This window comes from Colobus angolensis, unplaced genomic scaffold (assembly GCF_000951035.1).
Source record: "Colobus angolensis palliatus isolate OR3802 unplaced genomic scaffold, Cang.pa_1.0 Scaffold19, whole genome shotgun sequence".
Taxonomy (NCBI): Eukaryota; Metazoa; Chordata; class Mammalia; order Primates; family Cercopithecidae; genus Colobus; species Colobus angolensis.
The window spans coordinates 3,740,211-3,765,381 of record NW_012115043.1 but is presented as its reverse complement, the minus strand read 5'-3'; the positions used below and the strand labels follow the sequence as shown (position 1 = coordinate 3,765,381).

Sequence of the window (25,171 nt, the reverse complement as noted above, 5' to 3'; positions counted from 1 at the left end):
CACATATTTGTATTCACCCATGTATCCAAATCAACACTCATTGATACTGGTTAGATCAGAATTGGTCCCATGATCTTGTAATATGAAATTATCCAATTGGTCTTGAGCTATATGATGTTGTACCGTGAAACACGGAAACAACATTGAACTAGGTATCAGGTGACTCCAGCTTACAGGTTTTTCATGAGATCTATTAATATTAGGATATGCTGTAAAAGGAATTTTTCACTATAAAAGATAAAATCCTTTACACTCATAAACAATATTAAAAGTTTTGTTCAGTGGTTCTCAGGACCCCTTTACACTCATCATGATTATTGAAGACCCTAAAGAACATTGGTTTAAGTGGGTTATATCTGTCATTATCAACTGTATTTGAAATTAAAACAGAGTAATTTTAAAAATGTTTATTAACTTCTTTTAAAATAACAATAATAAGCCCACTACCAACACTAACCTAAATAACATATTTTTGAAACATAATTATTTTCTAAAACAAAAGAAATTAGTGAGAAGGGTAGGACTGTCTGACAGGTCTGAAAAATTAATAGAACATGGTTGGATTCTCATATCTGCTTCTGTATTCAATCTGTTGCAATATGTTGTTTTGGTTGACACACATGAAGAAAATCCAGCCCTACACAGGTAAGTATTTGGAAAATGGAAGAATAATTTGTATATTTTATAGCCTTTTCAGATAATTGTATATATTCTTCTTTGACTTTATACTAAACTCAACAATGGTAATTCTAAGTGTTAGTTACAATGTGGAATCTACAATCGTATTTATAAACTTTTTGTCTTTTGTAACTTGTAAGAGAACAAGATTGAAAAAGGCAAAGAACATCTTGGTATAATTTTGAAAATAGTTTTGACCCTGCAGACTCCCTGAAAGGTTCTCAGTATCCGCTAGGGTCCCCAGATCACAATTTGAGAGTCACTGCTGACATGGTTTGGTTCTGTGTCACCACCCAAATCTCATTTTGAATTGTAATCCCCACATGTTGGAGGAGGGGCCTGGTAGGAGACAATTGTATTACAGGGGCAGGTTTCCCCCTTGCTTTTCTTGTGGTAGTGAGTGAGTTCGCACAAGAGCCGATAGTTTTAAAGTGTGGCACTTACCCCCTCGCTCACTGTCTCTCTCCTGCCACCATGTGAAGAAGGTCTTTGTTTCCCCTTCCCCTTCCACCATGATTGTAAGTCTTCTGAAGCCTCCCCAGCCATGTGGAACTGTGAGTCAATTAAACCTTTTTTCTTCATAAATTACCCAGTCTCAGGCAGTTTTGTTTTTTTTTTTTTTTGAGATGGAGTTTTGCTCTTGTTGCCCAGGCTGGAATGCAATGGCATGATCTTAGCTCACCACAACCTCCGCCTCCTGGGTTCACACAATTCTCCTGCCTCAGCCTCCTGAGTAGTTGGGATTATTGGCATGCACCACTACACCCAGCTAATTTTGTATTTGTAGTAGAGATGGGGTTTCTCCATGTTGGTCAGGCTGGTCTCGAACTCCCAACCTCAGGTGATCTGCCCACCTCGGCCTCCCAAAGTGTTGGGATTACAAGCATGAGCCACCACGCCCGGCCAAGTAGTTCTTTATAGCAGTGTGAAAATGGACTAATACAACTGGCTTTAGTTGCATGCAATGCTGTGCTAACCACTGACAAAAGTTTAAACAAGAGAACTTCCTTACTTTTTTGAAGGTGAATCCATTTGGCCCATTTGGTTTGAGGATGTTTTCAAAACTCAACAGAGGTACTTCTACGTTTTCTGTATCTTTATAACAAAATTCCCTAATCCCCTTCAATAGCCCCCAAAAAACAACTATCAGTTTTATTTTAATCTAACTGGTAATGGATATACTGAATAAATAACCCAGATAGAGCTGTTTCTTGCCATCTTTTGGGATCCCACCTTCTTGCTCTCTAGTATCTTGTGCTTTCACACTTGCATAAGTAATTAAAACCTGATTACAACCACAGTGTCTAGATCATAGTTCTCTATTATTACAAGATGATGATGTGCAATCATTTGTGAATATATCACATGTCCTCTTATTTTTCTACCATTAGAATACCAAAGTTTTCTTATGAATTGGAGCAATTCCAGATTATCTTTGTATCAATGTCACTCTTCTTCATCTTTCATCCAGTGTACTCTCTTGAGTAGAAGAGAAAGGGATGAAGTAAGCCTGAGTATGCTGCTGGGAGGATGTGATGCATTGAACATCACTGATCATGAGTTTCAAAATGAGGAAAAGGTTGAGAACTACTCCTCCAGACCATCAAACTGAGGCATGAATGACTACCATCCCAGGCCAGGGTGATGAGATAAACAGCTACTACTTGGTAATCAGGAGTCTGTTGGTAACCTCTTCTCTGCCTTGAGTACCATTATAAGAAATAGGACTTGGGAGACAAAAGAAACTAGGAGTCAACCACAGGGTAAGAAGCCTAGTATTCAAGAACGTGTGTTCTGCTGCAACAACAGGGGCATGTCACAGAGGCATGCACCAGTGCCAAGGGGGCTCAGTCACTCAGTGTGACCTTGCTCATGTTCTTAGATTTCTGTGGTTACTGTGAAAGAAAAGCCAATCCTAGCAGAGCTGGTTTGCTGGATACAAAGAAGCAATTAGTATCATCTGATAGATGTTTATGCAGAAAGGGACTGGGAAAGGCAGTGAAGGTAGAAATGAAGATGGAGAAATGATTGCCAGTAACCCTTGATGAGCAACCTTGGTTCAATGGAGGACCAGAAGTAGTAGATGAATAACTTCAGAGAGGCAGCTCTCAGGTAACCTTCTTTGACGTAGAGACAATAATATTTCACAACTACTTATTTGAGAAAAGGTGGAACTCTCTATCAAACTAGGAATATTTTGCAGGAAGTGAGAATGGCCATGAGAAAAGAGGCTGTGATCCTTTCTACAGTGATGAGGAAGAGAGAGTGCCTCTTTCTGTTAGTGTTTTATTCTGTGCTAATGAGGACCTGGAAAAAGCTACAAATCCCACTTACCATTCTTTGAATTCTCCAGAAGTTCTCCAGCTTAGAGAACCCAATTTTAGGAGAGTTGAAAGAAGGAGTGATGAGAACACACAGGAGAAAGGGCTAAGAATTTAAAAGACGGACATGGTGACTCACCCCTATAATACCAGCACTTTGGGAGGCTGAGGTGGGTGGATCACTTTAGCCCAGGAATTTGAAAGCAGCCTGGGCAACATGGTGAAACCCTAGCTCTACAGAAATTACAAAAATTAATCAGATGTGGTGGTGTGCACCAGTAGTCTCACCTAATTGAGAAGCTGAGGTGAGAGGATCACTTGAGCCCAGGAGGTTGAGGCCGCAGTGAGTTGAGATCGCACCACCGCACTCCAGCCTGGGCAACAGAGTGATACTCTGTCAAAAAAAAAAAAAAAAGAATTAAAAAGATTTTTTGAGTACAGGCTTCACACGTGTTTCCTTCATTTATTTGACTGGAGATTTCACAAGTGCCTGCTCTAACGTAGCTAAGAGTCTGGTTGCAGGAGCTAGAGTGGTGCAGGTGAAAGAAGAAATGGACAACAAAGTAAACAACCAAGCAAAGAAATATATAGTGACAAAATGAGAAAAGGGTGGTGAAGAATGGGTGCAAGAGAATGACAGTGAAGGGAGACTAAGAACTTTAGAAAAGGGTGGTCAGGCATATAACGCATGATGATGAGGACCTTACTGCCTCAGTAGAGACCTAGCAACTCTTCTCTTCTGCTTCCCTCTCCCACTTCTAAGAACTCTGACAATTACACCTGGTCCAGCCAGACAATCCAGGATAATCTCTTGATTTTAAGGTCGGTTGATAGCAACCTTAATTCCATTAGCAACTTTATTTCTTCTTTGTCATGTAATCCAATATATTCACTGGTTATGGGTATTAGAACTCGGACATTTTTGAACGGTCATTATTCTGCCTACCACAACAACTGAAAATAAAAGTGAGAAAAGAGGCCAAAGCTCTTTGTCCCTTCTGGAGTTTTTCTCTGCTCACACTTGGAGAGTCTTTTATTTTATATAACTAAATTTCTTACAAGAGCTAATATGTAGTATCTAAACTGTATAATAATTGGTAGGTTTATGTGACCTTGGATGAGAGACAAGACACTTACCTTGAGTTTCCTTATCTATAATAGAACAGGATTGAGGATAATGGTCTCTCAGAACTCCCCCAGTGTTCCTAATCAGACCCTTGAAGAAACCATGTCATTGTAGATTATATTCCAAAGTGTCGTATCTCATCGCCACTGGGCATGTCTACTGAACTCCCGCAAACCACGACATCCTTGTTGATAGTTTCCTGGTTAAGTCACTGTTATATTTAGTATATGCTACCAACATTGATGAAATCTTTTCACCTGTCAACACATGTACTTTATGGATGTATAAAACAAAACAAGTCTGACTAAAAAAATATAGTGACTCCCAACTTCTGCTCTGCTGATGTCATTGTACATTGCATTGTATCTCGTCCATGTAGAATGGTCTGTTGCTTGTCACAGAGTTTGTTGTTGTTGTTACATGTTTTGGAAACACCCATACCTTGTAACATTAAAATGCCTTGTGTTTATAAAGCACTTTAAAGTTTACAAGATGTTTTCATATCTGTAACTGCATATGATTCTCTATTACAATGTTCCAAGATTAGCATACACTTCTTTAAAATGGGTGTATTGTATGTAGACACTTTATAGGCATTCTTGATCAGTGGTAACAGAACTCCCAAGTAATTTGTTGGAAAACTGACTTCAGACAGTGGAATGGAACACAGACTTATTCACTCACATACTGCATATGTGGCAACAAAGTGATCAGACATCTTTTATATTTTAAATTGAACATCATCTTAATGAGACATATTATACTGCTTTTATCTTTACTTTTGAAAGGCAATGCAGTCATGGAATGCTCTCAGGCACTTTTCTTAATCACACTTTATTCTTTAGGCATTTTCCTGCCTTTTTATACTCTTGCTATATGTTAGCCACAATACATCTTTCTGAACATTTATTTGAATATAGATAAAATTATACATATGCAAAATCCCAAGGTACGATATTGCAGTCACACATAAAGACACTGGAGTTGTAACTACCTATATTAGCTTTTATATGTGGAATGGTTCTCTAAATTATTTGGAAATTAATAATTTTTCAAAAATGATTCAAACAGCTCATTTGTCCTTCTGCCTCTCTCTTTAATTCTTAAGTCCAGATGCAAAGCAAAGAGAGACTTTTAGATGATTGTAAAGTCATTTAATTTCCAGACGTTGTCTAGTGTTTAAACACTGACATCAAAGCAAAGAGCCAATTATCAGAGTTCATTTGGTCTGAAGCCCCACTGCCTGAATTGCCATAGTTTTCCTTATGCTGAAAAGGAAATGTATGTCACATCTTGAAGCTGTGGTATATAAAATCACTTTATCTAGAGCAGTTTAACTTGAAACATGTGTTTGGGCTCACTAACCACAAGGAGGCATTGAAGCATCTCTTCAAAATGTGAAAAGCAATTTTATGAAGAAAAAAAGAGTTACCCCTACAGTTGTTGAATTTCATAGAAGCAATTATACCTGCTTGTGAGTACGCATGCTTTTTAAGTTTATGTTTTGATTCACTTTTTTTTAATGACCTGAAATATCAGCAGAAAGTGTTTCCGCTGTTGTTTCTTTTGTGAGAGATTTTTGGACAATAGTAATCCATATGTGTTTTCTCTTCTGCTCTGTTTCCAGTGGAAATGAAGGCAAACTGCAGGACTTTTATTAGTACGGACAAAGTAACTGCATTAGCTCTTCTTGCCCTTTGAAGGTTAAAAGTTCTTTTGACTGTGAGCAGAAGTTGATTTCTTTAGTATATGAATTATTTAAATATGTATTCCTGACAGCAAGGGATTTATCTGAAATCTGTGTGTCACTTAAGAATGATTCTGGAACACATTTTCAAAATACCACATAGGAAGCTCACATTAAGAAGCCAAAACAATATTTTTTTAACCTGAGCATGATTTTCTTACGCATCCTTATAAACATTCACATTGCATGTCAGAAATTTTCTCCATGTTTTGTCATCTTGATTCTTAGCAGCCTTGTTGGTATTGGAAAATGTGAACCCCTCTGTTACAGAGTATGTTGCTTAGCACATCTTCCAGAATAATGTTTAATTCTCCCGAGAAACAAGCACTTCATTCTTCGGGATTGGGTTGTTTCTGTAAGATGCTTCAGAGAAAATGTTTTCCTGGAAATATGGACTGTGACATTTTGAAATTCTCTTGTGCCATGTTGCTGTATTGACTTGCTCTTTCTGGGTTTTGACACCTTGTTTGCCTTTTAGGGTATTCCCAGCCTGTGAGAGAACATATTGCCGATTTCAACACACAGCAGAACATGCAGCTGGGGAGGCTGTGTGACATCTTAGGTACAGTCAACAGTTTACACAAGTGCCTCTTTGGAATGTTTATCAGTGGATGTTGATAAAATGTTTTGTTTGTTTGTTTGTTTTTTGATTATTTTTTTCCTCTACAAGGAAAAAGCTCAGATTTTTAATCTACTTACAGGGCAATTAAATGTTTTATTTTAAAAAACAGATTTGTAGTAAAATCAGCTTGAATTAAAAAATGACATTTTAACCAATTTACTTGGGCAGTTTTTTAGATTCTCTTTGCTACAGGTTTGGATCAGAATTTCTCTCCTGTAAACCAAAAATCTTCTTTATTTACTGAATCTTGCAGTGAGTGAAATCAAAATTTTACATTCGAGTCAGTCTTGTCTCTTATAGTATCTGGGGAATGAGTGAAAGGTGGTATCAGAAATGAAGCATTGTGTTTTCATAAGAAGACAGAGGGGAAAATGAAGATAGAATTTTAAAAGAAGGTTTTATTTAAATATAGAGCATCTTGTTATTAGAAAACATGAAGTGCCTAATGGAGGGAATTTTTAGAAATACAGACCTTGATTGAGTGATGTATACATCTTTGTGAAAGTCAAGTTCTGACACTGGTTTGGTCAGTTCTTAGTCAGACACCCATCTGGAGCCAGGCAAGAAGGATGTCTGAATGTGACAGCTTTGGTTGATGCTGTTCAAGGCCCGGGTTCAGATTAGGCTCTAAGAATATAGGTTGCAAAAGCTAAGCAATAACATTGAATTTGCTTGTGAGATACTTGCCAAAAATTCAAGGTTACATAAAAATTAGATTTTTATTAGTTATCAAATAAGAACTTCTTTGTTTTGTTAAAATGCAATTTCTTTGGCCCTTATTTAAGAAAAACAAGGAAGACTTTTAAATGATCAAGGACCAACTTAGCTGGCTCCCTGGAATGACATACTTTACATTATTCATATATATTTCAGCATCATTATTATTTTATAAATGCCATTTGGTAGCAAAAAATACATCAGTACTAGAAATTTACAGTGTCCTAAAATAATAATCATAATTGCTTTAATCTATTATCTAGGCACTAAGATTGTTTTCCAGCATTACAAAAAAAATTTTTTAATGACTTAAGATTGACTTGTTAGTATTAAGCTATTTCAACTAAAAACCTGACTGGATGGAAACCACTGAAGTTTAGCAGAGGGCAGACTTTGCTGTAATTTATTTGAATTAATTTTTTTCTTCAGCTTTTTATATCCCTTTCTATATATAGTATAAGCCATCACCAAATAATTTCTTTATAAAAGATTCTCATTATTGGAAAAGACTTGAAAGTATTAGACTTCTATTTTAAATAATTCAGTCTATCTCTACCTGCAATGGAATATTTTGCTTATATGAACATTTCTGAGAGATTATGAGCCAAATGCCTTTTTCTTGGTACATAGTCTTTATGATATAGCAGTGCAATAATAAAATGTCTTCAAGAGGAGTAATGAAACTTTAGAAATAGTTAGATGAAAAAAAGTACTTTCTTGTGAAATAAAAATGTGAATAAACTAGAAAAATAAGTAATAATTTTATGGAAGAATAAATAATTATCCCTTATGGTTTTTCTTTCTTATTCGGGGGAAACAAAGATAATCCAGTCATACTGGTAAGGCTTGTCACTAGATATTGTCTGTGAATTCATGGTTCTCAGGTGGAGACCCCAATGGCTAATTCCTAGATGAGTTCAGCAAGAAAGTGACTGATTACTGACTAGCAATCAAAGAAAGTTTCATCTTCATATCAATTCCTTTCCAAAATTACCTGTCAGTTAATTTTGAACATGTGTAAAATTAACCCATGAAAAACCCCATTAATACTGAATATTAGAGTTGGTGATGTGTATTCCTTTGCCAGAAATGAACAGGAAAGGTGAAATTGGCAACATGATTCCTTTTCTCATTTGTAACCTAGAAATTTCTTCCCAAGAAAAAATTTGCTTTTCATCTGCTACAGTCTGTAAGCTATTTTTGTTGTTTTTCTGCCCTATTCTTTCATACTTCAAAAAACTCATTAGTTTGATTTTTAAAACCTCTATTGCAATTTGTTTAGATGCTAGTCTCTTCTTCAAAACACAAGACTTTGGCTGACTAATTTGATGATTCAGCAATTGGATGCAAGTTATTTACTTTCTGTCTGCTCAGTTAATTTATTTTGAGGTTTATGCTTCAAAATTAAATGGGAGCCACCTAAATATTCACATGTATGGAGCACCTGCTCTGGGCCTAGCACTGAGCCAGTTCAGAAAACACCCCCTTTAGGTCTCTGGAGAGGGAGATTTCTCTTGTATGCCTTGCGTCTAGGCGTAAAAGACTTTCTCAACTTTGTGAATCTCTCCATAATCCCTTCAGTCAGTTCACAAGTGTTTATTGAGTGACTCCTACATACTCCACACTGTGCCAGGGCTTGGGGGAATATAAGAAATAGTACAAACATTGCCTTTAGGGAGCTTGGAGAGACAAGATTAATAGATTGGAAACAATAGGATAGAACACAGAGGACACTACTTCATGTTAAATCTTGAGGCACTGATCAAAAGGAACCACGTAGGGAGCCGGGCGCGGTGGCTCACGCCTGTAATCCCAGCACTTTGGGAGGCCGAGGCAGGCAGATCACGAGGTCAGGAGATCGAGACCATCCTGGCTAACATGGTGAAACCCCGTCTCTACTAAAAATACAAAAAAGTAGCCGGGCGTGGTTGTGGGCGCCTGTAGTCCCAGCTACTTGGGAAGCTGAGGCAGGAGAAAAGCGTGAACCCGGGAGGTGGAGAGCAGAGACGGCATCACTGCACTCTAGCCTGGGAGACAGAGCGAGACTCTGCCTCAAAAAAAAAAAAAAAAAAAGAAACGTAGGTGTGGGGGCAGCTGGGGAGTCACTGTTGGCCAGCCTAGTCAGGGTGGGCCAGGAGCACATTCACACACCTGTGCTGTTTCTTGAGCACTTACTATGTGCCAGATGCTGCACCAGATACTTTCTATATCTTCACTCATTTAATAGTGTCTAAAACAATATGCCCCAGGTGGTTTTATTCCCCTTTTTAAAGATGAAGAAATGAATGCTTAGAAAGGTTAAATAACTAGAATTTAATCAGTCTATGCTCTGTATATATACTCTGCCAAACCAATCAGTGGAATCTTAAAATCCCCTCTTTGCCCTACTTGCCTAAGAAAACGTTTACAGTGCTCCCTCCTCTGAACTTCTCTAAGTACCTGGTCTGCGTGCTTCATGGTGCCCACAATAATTGCTGTATTTCCCTCCACGTTTAGCCAAGGGCTTTGCCCCTACAGACCAGCCAGCTATTTTGTGAATGAATGGATGAACAAATGAATGACTTCATTGACTGCTGATTTCCTATTCATACTCCCTGAAATATTCTGCAGCATGGAGTGGATACTCTCATTTCACTATTCCATTTGGATGGGATATTTAATTAGGGTTTCTTGTGATGTTACATGTAAGAAGCACATCTTAAGAAGGAGAAAAGTTAAATTAAGGCAGTGTTTCCTTTAAACCAAAAATCACAAAACCTGCTTTTTAAGTAATATACTCCTCTTTGGGAATCAAGCAGGGGAAAGGCTGGTTTCCTGAAATAATCATTGCTATGATTATAATCAGACCATTTATTTGAACAGGACATTCCCTGAATTGGCCCTGTCAAGTCCGTACAGAATAAGAAATTGCAATTTCATCAGCTTTGTAAAGTTAATAGCTCTGTTTTATAATTTACTGAAGTTAATGGAATAAATTTTTAAAGCAGTATGCAATTCCTGTTGATGTTAATGGGAGTTGTATGGCTAAATCCCTATGTATTATTTGAAAGTACATTTCCAAGGTATCTCACAGCCCTCCTTCTGAAGGAATCATTGCATCTATTTTTTTGGTGGTGGTGTTATTGATATTTTCTTTAGAGAATTGCCGAACTGTAAAAAAGCCAGTTAGATTGCTCAGATAGTACAAAACCAATCTAAATTAACCTCAACATGGGTTTTGGATATGCTCTTTATTTTAAAGTGCACAACATCAGTCGGATGCCACAGTTCATAATGTCATTTACCTTCACACCAGTAATTAACATTGTGCCTGTTGTTTTTAGATGCCAATGTGAACGTCATCTACATCTGCTCCCATCACATGAATGATGAGTTAGTGCTGTATTACAAAAGAATCCTAAGTCTACATGCAGCCGTCAAATCGGGGAACCTTGAGGACAGAAGTGACCTGCAGGACAGGTTCAAAATTATCACTCCTGAAGCTGTAAACATCTTCCGTGTGAGTTTGTCTTCTAATTACTATGGTTTCAGGGATGCAGTAAAATTAAATTGGAAATTTTATAACTTGCAATGCTCTGGTACACATCAGTGAAATATTGTTGCAAGTTTAACAGCTTTACTGATTAGACTACTAGTTGGTCTGTAGGAAATAAATATTCCAGTTTAACTTTCAGACTTGGTGGAGCTACTCCTGCCCAGTTTCTCTGTAGTCGTAGCCTAATTCCAGTTACTAGGTGGTACCATCAAGTAGGTGGATTTATAACATGTACATTCCTTTTTCTTCATTTTGTGTGGAGGACACTAAGGCAGAGAAAGGCTGGGCCTGCCCACAGTCACTAAACTAGTTAGGAGCAGAACTAGACCAGGCCCTCTCTTTTCTGATCCACACAGGTACTCCATGTTTTTTCCCCTGAGGGCAACTTGGCTTGATTTACCATATCAGATGGTTCCTAATGAAAAATATTCAGGTTTGTTTTTTAATTGTGCTGATTTTTAGTGAATGGAATGAATTCTGAGTGGAACCCTATTCCTAGACAAGAGCGTTTGGGAAATTCATGGAATGATAAAGACAGCGTTCTAGAATAAGGCAGTATAAAAGGTGGCTTAAAACGAATTTATCTACATTTTAACAAGAATTTAAACTTTCCATGTTAACCAGGTAACAGTTTAATACCTAATGGACTATGCATTTTTGAGGAGACTTTTTTGGTATAATTAAAGATAGCTGTCTTCATTTACAATTGAAATGCACCAAAGTCAACTGTCTCTCTATTGCCAAAGTGATTGCATGCTCTACATAGGGAACACCTATGTGTTGGGTGACTACCCATTAACACTTCAGATGTACCATGATTTGACCAAAAAAAAAGGGGGGGTGGGGGAGGGACCTAAGGAAAGTCTTGCCAGCACTGGGGAGGGTTTCAATAGCATTTCTACTTTGCTGATACTCACTGAATTGTTGTCAGGATTTATTCTTTTCTACCAAAATGAACATTTTATTTTTTCATAACTGGACGCCTCAGTATTCCTTTAAAAACCCTCTTCTCAGTTTTGTTTCATTGGCACTTTTGGCTGTGAAAGAGGAAAGCAAGGACAGGGGCTGGGGAAGCAAAAGAAAGGACAAGTGGCAAATCACTGCCACTTATGTACATTCTTGGGAACCTTCCAATATCCTCCACCAATGTAAGAATTTCTTTGATGCTTCCTAGTTATTGCTTGGCCTCACTGACATAGTTACTATGGACATTAGGGTGCAAGGAAGAGTGTATAGTTAAATTCCTGATTTTCTCCAGCCAGAAAATTGATCTAATGGCTGCTAGCTGTTAGTAAGGAGTTTCTGCACATCTGAAATGCCCATATACATTAAAGAAGCATAGAATGGGGAAGGGTCACTAGATTGGGGAGAAAAAAAAAGTGAGAAAACTAACATTTTTCAAATTCTTAGCATACAGTTTCTTTTCTTTTCTTTCTTTCTTTCTTTCTTTTTTTTTGAGACAGCAGAGTCTCACTCTGTCACCCAGGCTGGAATACAGTGGTGCAATCTCAGGTAACTGCAGCCTCCACCTCCCAGGTTCAAGTAATTCTCCTGCCTCAGCCTCCTGAATAGCTGGGATTACAGGCATGTGCTACCACTCACAGCTAATTTTTGTATTTTTAGTAGAGACAGGGTTTCACTATGTTGGCCAGGCTGATCTTGAACTCCTAATCTCAAGTGATCCGCCTGCCTTGGCCTCCCATAGTGCTGGGATTACAGGCGTGAGCCACTGTGCCCAGCCCAGTTTCTCATTTGATTCTCAGAATAATGCATCAAGATGGAAAGATAGCTCTTTTTATCCATCTCCCTTTATGGCTGAGGAAACCAATACTCCCTTTCTAATCCAAGGTTACTAGTAAGGCCAGAGTGTGAACCAAAATCTCTCTACTCCAGGGCAGTATCATGAGTTGGAATGACTGCCTTGCTCCTAGATGACCTGGGGCCTTGGGCGAGCCCCCTTACCTCTCTGGTCCTCTGATCCTCATCTATAAAATGAGATCCTGGATTAGATCATTTCAGAGTCATCTTCAACTCTACCATCCTATTACCTGAGAACTGTACCCTTGCTAGTCCACTATTTGGCTTCTAAGCAGGAGACAGGCACTCACAGATGCACATAGTATTGGTTTACATCTTTGTGAGTAGAAACAAACAGGCAAGGTTTTAAGTACTTAATAGTTCTCCTCATAGCTCAAGTTTAAATTATTTGAGTAATTACTCATAAGCAATCAACTTTTTAAAAATGCAAAAATTAAATTCTTACTTTCAAATCAGTTATTGTTCATGTTTGGGGATTGCTTTATTTGTTTTTAATGGGTTTGAGAAATTGTATCAGTGCTGATTTTCATTTAAACGGATGGCTATGAGATTTTTTAAAGCATGCCAAAAATCTGTTTGTACATCTCTCCAAGTTACCATATGATTCTTGAATTTGTAATGGTAAAATGTGCTCTTTATAAAAGTCATTATGTCTATTTTTAGACATTTCAGTGTTTATGAAGACATCCTAAACAACTACCTTTTATCTCAAGTCAAAAAAAAATCAGTGGTGATAAATTAAATGTAGCCATAATTCAGTGGAACTAGAAACATTTTAGATTTTGTCATCTGTGTCAATCCACTGCCTGGATCTGATGATACTGATGTTCTCCAAATGGTCATACAAGACCTGAGATTAGTGATACATCCTTTGCCATCACTCATTCACATTTAAATCTGTATTAAACACATATGGAACACAATACTGTGGCAGCATCTTGCCTGGAGTCTAGGAAATGCCCGCAGACGACTATAATACTGAGTCGGGTAGAGTACTTGCCAATAGAAACAAGCAAACCTAGAGGAGATGGAACTCCATCCTGGCTGGAAATGTGCTCAGAATGTTAACATTAGGTTCTATTGCTGCGTCTGCCATCCTCCTTCACATCTCAAAAACCCACCAGGTCTTTACTACTCACTTGATAAAATAAGGAACTTGTGGCAGCAGTGGCATGTCAACTGTGTTAACGGGGTTTGAATCCTGCTTCTGCTGTTTACTAGCTGTGTGACTTTGAGCAAATCACTTGAGGCTCAATTTCCCCATCTCCAAAATAGGGATAGTTAATTGATTCAATGTCATATGGATCAAACAAGAGATCATGTCAAAGGCTTTGATCTTGTGAACTTACCATGAAAAGATTGCTGCCTTGGAATCCTCTTCTGGGTGCCCTGAAAAGCTCACCACAGACATCGTAACTCAAGTCACCTATTCAGTTCAATTTTTTTACATGTCTTCATTGGAATAATTTATGGGAAAAAGAAAATAGTGAAATAAACAAGGAAGAAAGACAGTGACTAACCAGATGGAAAACACAAACCTGCCAGGTGTTATCACTGGCCATTGTCAAATGGAACATTGGGTTTCCTAGAATTGCATTCTCAGAAGTATGTTTTTTCAATGGATTTAAGGCCAGGTGCAGTGGCTCACACCTGTAATCTCAGCATTTTGGGAGGCCAAGGCAGGTGGATCGCTTGAGCTCAGGAGTTTGCGACCTAGCCTGCCATATCAGGCAACATGACAAAACTCAGTCTCTACAAAAAATACAAAAATTAGCCGGGCATGGTGGCACGCGCCTATAGTCCCAGCTGCTTGAGGGGCTAAGATAGGAGGATTGCTTGAGCCTGGGAGGTTGAGGCTGCAGGGAGCCGTGTTTGCACCACTGCACTCCAGCCTGGGTGACGGAGTAAGACTCTGTCCCTGCTTCCACAAAAAAAAAAAAAAAGATTTAAAATTACAGTAGAAAAGGCATATTGTGTAGATCTAAGGAACTTGGAATAGAACACCTAATCTGGAGGAAGGGCCCAATGGGGAAATCATGTAAATCCTCGTCTCAGAGGAGCTCTGTTTTTTGCCTTTTAAAATTGTGGTAAATTATATATAACACAAAATTTACCATTTTAACCATTTTTAAGTACAGTTTGGTGGCATTAAGTACATTCACATTGTTGTACAACCATCGCCACTATCAATTTCAGAACTTTTTATCATCTCAAGAAGAAACTCTGTACCCATTAAGCAGTAAGTCCAAAAGAGCTCTTGTTTTAAAGGGAAAGTTATTTCAGAGCTGGAAGGACCCTAGAGACTTTTCATCCAACCCCTCATTTGAATATGAGAAACCGAGACTCAGAAAGGTTGAGTTTTCTAAATCACCTAGCAAGTCACAAATTCAGGACTGAAATGCAGGTGTTCTCCCCAGTCCAGTTCTCTTTCTCCCATACTCAGGAATTATACTCTCTGACAATCTGCAAACTAGTGCATCTGATATTCCTTGAAACAATCACTTAGCATTTCTCCATGTTTTTATGCTACAGTAAGTACACAATTTTTCACTAGAATTGGGGTAGTAGATGCTAGTCTATAAAATCCCTTCAGCTCCCTTGAGACTCTGGCACTTTTACATTATATTAATTGTATAACATTTTAATGACTTTATTTTTTATCTTTTTGAGACAGGGTCTTACTGTGTCACCCAGGCCGGAGTGCAGTGGCATGATCTTGGTTCACTGCAGCCTTGACCTCCCTGGCTCAAGCGATTCTCCTGCCTCAGGCTTTGAGTAGCTGGGACCACAGGTGTGTACCACCACATACCTGGCTAATTTTTTTGTAGATAGGGGGTTTTGCCACATTGCCCAGGCTGGTCTCAAAGTCCTGGGCTCAAGTGATCTGCTCGCCACGGCCTCCCAAAGTACTGGGATTACAGGTGTGAGCCACGGCGCCTAACCTGACTTTATTTTTAAGAGGGTTTTCTCTATAATAATAATTATTACCATTTGTTGAGCATCAATGCTGTGTATTATACTAGGAATTTTACATTTGTGATCTTATTTTAGAAGCCTTAGAGCAACCCCTACAAATAGGTCATTTTTATTCTTATTTAACAGGTGAAGAAACAGGCTCAGGGGTCTAAGTTACTTGCCTACATTAATAGAGCTTAAAAGTGATAGAGCTGGATTCAAAGCCAGACCTGTTTCACTTTAAAGCCCCATCACTTTCCTGTGTGCCATGCTGCCCTCTTCTCTAGAGGGAGGAAAACAATCTTGGATTATTTTATTCTATCCTTAGGTAATGTCTTTCCCATGCCCATCTTCACCTGATAAAATCTCACCCATCCTTCAGAATTCACCTCAACCCCAACCTCTTTCATAATAATAGTACCAGCTAACATTCATTAAGTCTTTATTGTATCCAAGGCACTGTTATAAGTATTTTACATACATTATCTCATTGAATCCTTACAGCATCCTTATGAGGTAGATACTATTATTGCACTCATTTTACAGATGAGGAAACGGAGGCACATGGAGAATGTGTATTTACCTTTCCAGCTCTCCCCACCAGCATGCCTCTTGAGAACTCGGCAGATCCTTACGGCCCTTCTCTGCGCCATCTCAGTTATGTGTTAACTGTTATTTGTGTCCCCACCTCTCAAAAGCAGAAACATGGTTGTGTTAGTTTTGGTGTATGCTACCATCTAGCTGTTTCCTCTGCCCCCATTCAACTAGCTAGAATTATTTATTTAATTGAATAAGACAGTCACATGTATTGCTGAGCTGGGTCTAACTAGTCAAAAATACAAAAAGTTTTTCACTGAAAAATGGATTTGAGTCTTGCTGAAATTTCCAATTATTTTCTATTTGTGAATCCTTTCCAGAGTTGTTGCCTAGAACCATGATAATCATTATAAAAGTACATGTTATCTGAAGCAGATTTAGTGGTAGAATTTTGGAAGGAGGGTGTCAGGTCAAGTGCCTTTTTTCTACTCAAGCATTTAAACAGTTGCCAGAGTAGGAATCTATATAGTAAAGAATGCTATGGGGCTTTTTTCTTCATTTTTTGTATTGATTTTCCAGACACTTTAGTGTTAAACCATGCCAGAAGTGTTGCAGAGATGAATCACTATTACCCAAAGGCCGCCAGCCTCTTTTCCTTCTGACAGAAGGATAATTCCACGTGGATCAAATAAATACAGATGTGTAGTAATTAGTTCTATTCCCAGTGAGCCTATTTCCAACACACTAAAGATGTGAGCGATTATGGAACCTCACCCCAACAGCTTTTATCAATTTAAACTGCTAAACAACAGGATAGGTCATAACCCAGCCTGCTATTAATAATGTATTTATTATGTGCAACATTATAAATTAGGTGTATGGACTAGAAAAAAGAACACTTTTTAACAAGAATAATATGATCTTCCCCCAGAAGCATCATATGTGCCTGGCCACTCACCTGATGTACAGTCCCAAGGCAATCAAAAGAATAAAAAATCTCATCCGAGGAACAGCGGCCTACATCGTCAGCGGGCTCCTCCACAGAGATGATTTAGCTGTGGCCGATATGTTAGACATACCCATCCTGGGCTCTGAGCCTGAACTAGCTCATCTTTATAGTACCAAATCTGGAGGTAAACGTGTCTTTGACAGTGCCAATGTGGCAGTTCCTCCTGGAATATATGACATTTATAGTCAGCAACAGGTATGTGGGGTGGGCAAGTGAAGCTCTGTTCAAATATTTGAAACATCCTCTTGATCTTGGACAACTTCCAAGTCTTCTGGAGCCAGCTCTACCCAACGAAGGATAGGTGGAATAGTTGAGTTGATTTGAGGGAATCTACTTTATTTATTTTTGAGATGGAGTCTCGCTCTGTCATCCAGGCTGGAGTGCAGTGGTGTGATCTTGGCTCACTGCAACCTCCACCTCCCGGGTTCAGTGATTTCTGGCTAATTTTTGTATTTTTAATAGAGATGGGGTTTCACCATGTTGACCAGGCTGGTCTCGAACTCCTGACCTCTAGTGATCTGCCCACCTCAACCTTCCAAAGTGCTGGGATTACCAGTGTGAAGAACTACGCCCGGCCTGAGGGAATCTACTTTAGAACTTTGTGTTTTAAAGTATTTTCCTGTTAGTCTTGCAGAAATTGCTGGAATTTCCAAATCCTTTACTCATTTGGAATAAGCACTGTTAAAATGTATATATCATTTGGACTGATCTGCTATCAATATTTAATGCTTTAACATGGATTAATTCATCATCATATCAGCCAGTCATTAAATAGGATCCTAAGAAATAGGAGAGTCAGTTTTCATTAAAAGCAGTGGGTTTGGAAAACTCCAGTGAGTGATCCTCCCCACTGGGTCAGATTGCAGAGGGCCTGTGAAGAGAGGGCTGCAGACTTCCTTCGCTCTTCAGGGAGCGATCTAAAGGGAGGAGGGGAAAGATCTCAGAAAGGGGAAGTAAGGCAGCTCCAGGAATAAAACTGGGGAAGTAAAACAGCTCCAGGAATAAAACTATCTGTTTTTGGTTTTGCCTTGGACCAAGTGTGTGGCTATGCATTCTTCCAGCAGATAGTCAGGGCCTAAAACATTAGGAGAAATGTATTAGCCACTAGAAATGTTTTCTCTTTGAGTTAGCCCTGGCAGGTGTTCTTCCATTTAACTGCCATCTGTTTTCATAATAGAGAAAATTAAAAGACAAATGGCTGTTAACATTTCCTAACCTCTGTTTCAGTACACCTCTTGACCATTACTCTGAGCCAATCACAAATTATCCCCCCTACCCACTTCTTGGGAAATCAGAGAACCGTGCACAATGAGTCAGTTTGTGAGGGACGATATTTAGGGATCCCCTCCTACTCTCAGTTGCCTGGTCATGATGCTCTGCACCTCACAGCCACTGAGCTCAAAAATCTAGCCTTTCAACAAATCATACTTTGCAGAGATTAGTTTGAAGATACTATTAGCTTATTAAATTGCCCACAAGTATTTCACTCTTGCTAGAGTATTCTTGGGCAATTTTCATGGGCTCATGAAGGAGGTTTCTCTTAACGGTATCTCAACCTAGGAAAGTCGCAGGCAATTTTAGCAGAAGTGGAATAGAGAGGCTCCCCCTGCGCTGTTATATCACTTCCATTGTCATTAACCACCACTGGAATTTGAAGATAACAAGGCAGATTGCTTGACTCTGCTTCCCAGCAGAATATCTATCTGGTTGTTACACTTACTACAAGCGAAATACATTTTTAAATGATACTATTGCACACATGCACTATACATTAAACAACCTTCAAAACTTTAACATGTATATGCAATATTTATACTGAGTCTTGCCTTCATCTTCACTGAGGAAATCTCAGGCAATCTTTGCTATGAAATATTTCAGAACTGCGTATGTTGATTATAGTTAAAGATGCAGGCACATTTAATGCAGTAAAATCTCCCTCTAGTGCTGGTATTCAGAAGTATGACTAAAAACCTCCTTAGAGACATATCAGATTTGAGAGATGTCATTTGACCTATGGTATGTGCAAATTGTATAACAATAAACCAATATTTCACTTAAGTTCTACTCTACTTGTTTGGAAAACATACATCTGAAGTCATCAAGAATTAAAATACTCCACTGAGATTTTTCCAGATAGTGACTACCCTACCTAATCTATCTGAGCATGTCAGCATTTTGAATCTACAGATGGGGATGAATCAATAACACTGACTTTTTACCAATATGCATCATAAACTTAAAGCTGGTGAAAGAAAGCTGCAATTATTTTAACTTAGGTTATTAAGTATTTCTGACTTTCAGTTGGACTTTAGCAGTAATTATTTTTCTGCTCTTTACCAGGATAAAACGAATCACAGCTAAAAAAATTTATTACATCTTTTGAACAGATAGACTGAAACAGAAAAATGATAAATATTTAGAAATAGCATAAAGTCGTTTTGTTTAGGATTAATTTGTTTAAATCTAGCATGAACACAGTGAGCATTTCCTGTTTTGATCCATAAAGTAACTGTAAAAGTTCTCTTTCTGGAACATGTTCCACGGGAAATATTGACAGCTTTGGTTAAATAATCAAAAATGGCGATGCTATTTTAAAGCACTGTTCAATTTTCACTTAAAGATAGCACATAATTCTTTCCAGTGGTGCAGTCTTTACAATACTATTGATCCTTTTCATTACTGTAGGGGATCCATCAACAGATGCCCATTTATAGGATTCTCAGAAGCAACAAATAATAGGATTTGGAAGAAATAAATAATAATTCTGTTAGTAGTTGAAACCTCCAAACATATAATATATCTAAATATGCAATTTTTAAACAATCTATGCCAGAACACCTTTACTAACACTAGCAAAAGAATTTTATCTGATGTTAACAGGCCAAAGATCATTTCTACTTCTGCAAAGTGTGATCATAATACAGCAAAATACGATTAAATGTAAAATCTATATTCTCAACACATTAGAGAAATAAGGAAACAACTTTGAAGGCACATTTTAAAAACCTTCCTAGGCTGTGCTCATCACCATGTGGTTTGTAGACCAGAGTTCTGTCATTTAAACACCCAAATTATTACGAACTACTTGATAATTAGGGAGCTAAGATAATTTTAATTTTCACCCTCACTGAATACCCCATAGTTGTATGAGGTTTCCAGAGAACCCAAGTACAGCCATTTTGCTGTCTCTTCCACACTGCTGTGTAGTATAGTATCCCCAGGAAGATTTGCTGGACAGATACAACCCAGAAGAACAGATCAGGACTTTAATCAAAATAACTTTAATCTGATAGCTCCAAACCTCAACAGAACTGTAAACCATGAGTCCTTTCACACTCTTCAGTTAAAAAAAAAAAAATTGTGGGCAAAGAGAACTGATCAAAAAAGAGGATAAGAGTCTCACAGAGTCCTTCCGTACAGAAAACCATAGCCAAGAACGGCATGGGAGGGCTCGCGAGACAGAATTTTGTTGCTTTCTGGGAAGTATAGGCTGGAAAGTCTGATAGGAAGACAAGAGAGATAAATCGTTTTGTAATCTAATGAGGTATTTTTCTCCCAGGCTCTGCCAGGAGAGTATTACTTATAATTAAGTCATCTTGCTATAGACTTTTATCTGATTCAAACTCACCCCAAATGGCTTATTGACTGTAAGGAAAATGGCTTCTATTGCTCCTCTTCTGACTTCTTTCTCCACTTCACCCTTCTCCACCTCTCTGTGGGTTGGGATAGGCAGCACAGTGAAGAGGTCATGAGCATAGGTTTTGGAGTCAAAGCAACTTGAATGGAATTCCTACTCTGCTACTCAGTGCTGTGTGATTGTGGGCAAGTTATTTAAATGAGCGGAACCTTAGTTTATTTACATATAAAAGAAAACTAATAATTGAGTCCACCTCATAGATTATTGTATTAAATGAGAAAATTCATGCACAGAACTGAGATGAGCCAAAGGCCTGTTTCCTACTGAGAGTTCAGTTATCTTAGAGATCATCATCATCATTATTCTGATACTTGAGCTTGGAGTACTGTTCTGTCCCTTAAACTCCCATGTGTTTGAGCCCAGTTCTTGAGGAAATGTTTCAAATAAAATGTCAAGTAGGTGTGTATTCCAGGAAGGTTGCTTTCACAAATGTTTTATCACCTTTATCTGTCTTCTTGTATAATATACTTGTTTATATTACACATATAATAAACTCGGCCAATTGGCCAGCCAAACAAATGTATTTCTTGTACATTAATGAGGAAAAAATTAAATATTTTATAGTTTATAGCAGTGAAAAGCTCAACAAATCCTCAAACAGTTAAAGTTTTCAAGACTATAACTCTTTATAGTCTTGAAACAATTAAAACATCATTTGAGGAATCAATAAGTAAATGCATAATTCTCCGAAAAAGAAAGAAAACAATATCAAGATTCAATTACAGGTATTCAGGGATTGTTTCTTTTGCCTTCAAAAGCCAGCAAAATGGCCGGGCGCGGTGACTCAAGCCTGTAATCCCAGCACTTTGGGAGGCCAAGACGGGCGGATCACGAGGTCAGGAGATCGAGACCATCCTGGCTAACACGGTGAAACCCCGTCTCTACTAAAAATACAAAAAAAAAAACTAGCCGGGCGAGGTGGCAGGCGCCTGTAGTCCCAGCTACTCCGGAGGCTGAGGCAGGAGAATGGTGTAAACCCGGGAGGCGGAGCTTGCAGTGAGCTGAGATCCGGCCACTGCACTCTAGCCCGGGCGACAGAGCAAGACTCCGTCTCAAAAAAAAAAAAAAAAAAAAAGCCAGCAAAATGATAATTTCAGAATTTCTCATAAATAAGACTGTGCTTTTAAACATGTCTTTGGTCTCATTGGTTAATGGTTTCTTCACATCATATTTATATCACTTTAAACTTCTTTAATCTGTCTTAATAACTAGAAGATAACCAAATGAACTGACCATTAGAAGTAAAGACACATGAGAAGTACAGCAACTAAGTTAATACAATAAAAAGGAATCCCAGGAAATGAACTATATTAAATGTAGCTGTGTCTTCGGCCCCACAGATGATAGAGCAGCTGAGTCAGCTGATAACTGATCACCTGCAAATACAGCGCTGGCTCTTTAAAATGGACTCTGAGTTCCGAGGAAATGGCACTGCATTTTGTGATATTCCTTCCTACCTAAAGTGCTACAAATGGGTGCTAAAGGAGAGTAGCAGATATGGCCTTGAAGACTGGAGAAAGAAATGGGCACAAGTGAGTATTCAATGGTGACTTAAACCCGCAGTGTCTGCGAACAGTTAGGGGATGAAGCAAAAAGTTCACCTAAGAGATGAAAGTACTTTCCTCTCTACTTAGCTCTGTCACCTGCCAGCAGTGCCTTTCTTGGGACCTTTTTCCTTATATACACAATGAATGGGGATTGACTGAGTTCTTTTCTTTTTCTTTTTTTTTTCTTTTTTTTGAGATGGGGCCTCACTTTGTTGCCTAGGCTGGAGTGCAGTGGTAAAATCAGGGCTCACTGTAACCTCTGCCTCCCTGGCTCAAGCGATCCTTCCACCTCAGCCTTCTGAGTAGAGGGGACTACAGGCATGCGCCACCATGCCTGGCTAATTTTTTATATATATATATATATTTTTTTTTCTTGAGACAGGGAGGGGCTCCTTATGTTGCTCAGGCTGGTCTCGAACTCCTGAGCTCAAGCAATATGCCTATCTCAGCCTCCCAAAGTGCTGGGATTACAAGTATGAGCCACAGTTTGGGTTATTTTCAGTGTTTCTTCTCTGGGCCCTAAAAGTCCTCATTCACATCTTGAAATTGATTATGATAATTAGGAAGTAATTTTTTATCACATTCTGGTATCATTACAAATCTTATAATTTGCCCTAAGTGTTTCTTGATCATGTGCTTCTAACAACTGTTGTTATTAAGCTAGCTGTATTTTATTACGAGATAGAAATTCTATTAGTGAATGGTTGTCACCTGGAAGCGAATGTATAATAGCATTCTGTCAGCAGTCATATGTTTTTGAAGACAATTCAAGGAAATTTATGTAACTGCTGATCCCTGTGAGATGCTGAGAAAATAGTACATTCCAGCCAGAAAATCTTCCAGCAAAAGCTGAGCTGTAGGTAAGAAGTCTTAGCATGAATGGACCTGTATAGATTTTTTACATGCACATTTGTGAAGGGATGAATCGTACAACCTTTTAGTCCATTCCAAATTTGCTTAATTAAAGTAATTTTATATGGTTTAATATATAAATTAAACCTGCCATTCTAAAACTATCTTGCTATGCATCCAGAAATCCCCAGACTTGCCTGACTTCTCTTAATCCCAAATCTCTGTTTTGGCTGACCTGCTGGTTGAAGCATAACTGATTAGGAAAATCTCAACGCAAATTCCCTTAACTGGTTCCTTCCCTACCAGCATACATAGCAGTGGGCTGTGCAAAGTGATTTGCGTCTGCTTTGCACATCCCACTACGGAACTATATGAATCAAGACACAAGTGATAGAGAGGGAGGGGCACACTGGAGGGAACCACATTATTCTTGGAAAGTGGAGTGATGAATAAATCTAGAGAACAGTCAGGAGAGAGAGTTCCCTTTGACAAATGTGACTGGTTTCCCCATGATCTATTCTGGGCTTCGTTTCTCTCTTCTATCAGTAAATGGACTAAATGCAGTACCTGTCATGGCCAGCTTTTTACATATTATTTAAAGGATACTAAAATGAATTACTCTTCTAGATAAATATAAAACAAAGAAAATGTATTTAATTTTGAGGCCCATAGAGATTTCCCTGATATTCTCTTTGAACTAGATTTTATTTCATATTGTATAGGTTTTTTTTAAAAGCAACATTGTTAAGATGAAACCATAAAAATACGGCTTTTTTATTTAAAACATTGAAATGTTAATGTGCAAAGTATGTGTTGGCTTCAGTATTTCAAACCAATAATTTTTAAGGAATTCTGTTGATATTAGACCATGATAAATTTGAAATGTTTGACTTTAAAAAATATTTAAAATACTGACATTTGTCTGCATTGTATTTAGAAGCCTCACTATGCATTATTTAAATTTCAGTTATTTTAAACCGTAGCATTTTTAATTGGCACCAAATACATTTGGCACTGTTGTTAATGTTATTAAATGGAAAGCTCTTGAGTAATTATAATCTATCTAAATCATTTTTTAAAACTTAACAAGAAAAATATAATTATTTGGAAATCTCTTTACAGTCTGAAGCCAGTGCTTAGCCATGATCTGAAGCCAAAAATAAAAATAAAGTAGTTCTGAAAAGGTGCCTCTTTTTTTTTTTTGTAGGAGCCTATTGACATTCTTTTGCCTTCAAAGTGAAATCATATTCAGAGTGGAGGTGAGCTGCAGCCTCCATTGAGTGTAGCTATTGAGAATTTAGGATTAGAATTCTCCTTTGTTCCAGAAGACCATGGTAATGGTGCACATTTAGACATCAAAGCATTACTTTACGAGCACAGGCATGTTTTAATGTCCTATTACAGTTTGTAGACCTGTTTCTTTTGATAATGAAGATGTTGTGTCATCAAGCCTAGCCTGGCACATACAAAACATATGCTGGCAGGTTATTAAAAATTTCAGCTTCTTGATGAAAGACTATCCTGCAGGCTAAGAGTCCAGAGAAAGACTCCATTCTGGGAGAATTATTAGAAATGAGAATATGACTGTAAGCACTAAATTATGTTAATACTTACAAATAGCATCATTTGCATAGCAGTTTATGATACGATACCATGATTTTTCTCATTGGTATGTTGTAGGCAACAGATTAAAAACAGTGCTGTTTATGGAAGTTTGAACTCCTGAGATTCTCTTTCATCTTATGCAGATACTGGTTTTAGATGTAGACAGGATTCAGTGTAGACTCAAGTGTCTAGTATAAAGATCAGCGGGGCTGGGCGCAGTGGCTCACGCCTGTAATCCCAGCACTTTGGGAGCCAGAGGTGGGTGGATCATGAGGTCAGGAATCCTGGCTAACATGGTGAAACTCCATCCCTACTGAAAAAATACAAAAAAATTAGCCAGGCGTGGTGGCAGGTGCCCGTAGTCCCCGCTACTTGGGAGGCTGAGGCAGGAGAATGGCGTGAACC

The 25,171-nt window shown here is 38.3% G+C and overlaps 1 protein-coding gene across 3 annotated transcripts in view; it reads left to right on the top strand.

Moving 5' to 3' along the window:
- IQCH (IQ motif containing H) overlaps window positions 1-25,171 on the top strand; it is a 265,552-nt gene that overhangs the window by 137,418 nt on the left and 102,963 nt on the right. For 2 of the 3 annotated variants that reach the window (XM_011940351.1, XM_011940352.1), the window contains 3 exons: window positions 6,351-6,434; window positions 10,535-10,710; window positions 22,103-22,294. In XM_011940351.1, coding sequence (XP_011795741.1) covers window positions 6,351-6,434; window positions 10,535-10,710; window positions 22,103-22,294 — 452 coding nt within the window. Of the gene's footprint in view, window positions 1-6,350; window positions 6,435-10,534; window positions 10,711-16,987; window positions 17,261-22,102; window positions 22,295-25,171 lie in introns of all 3 variants that reach the window. The other variant, XM_011940350.1, reaches the window with a different exon arrangement.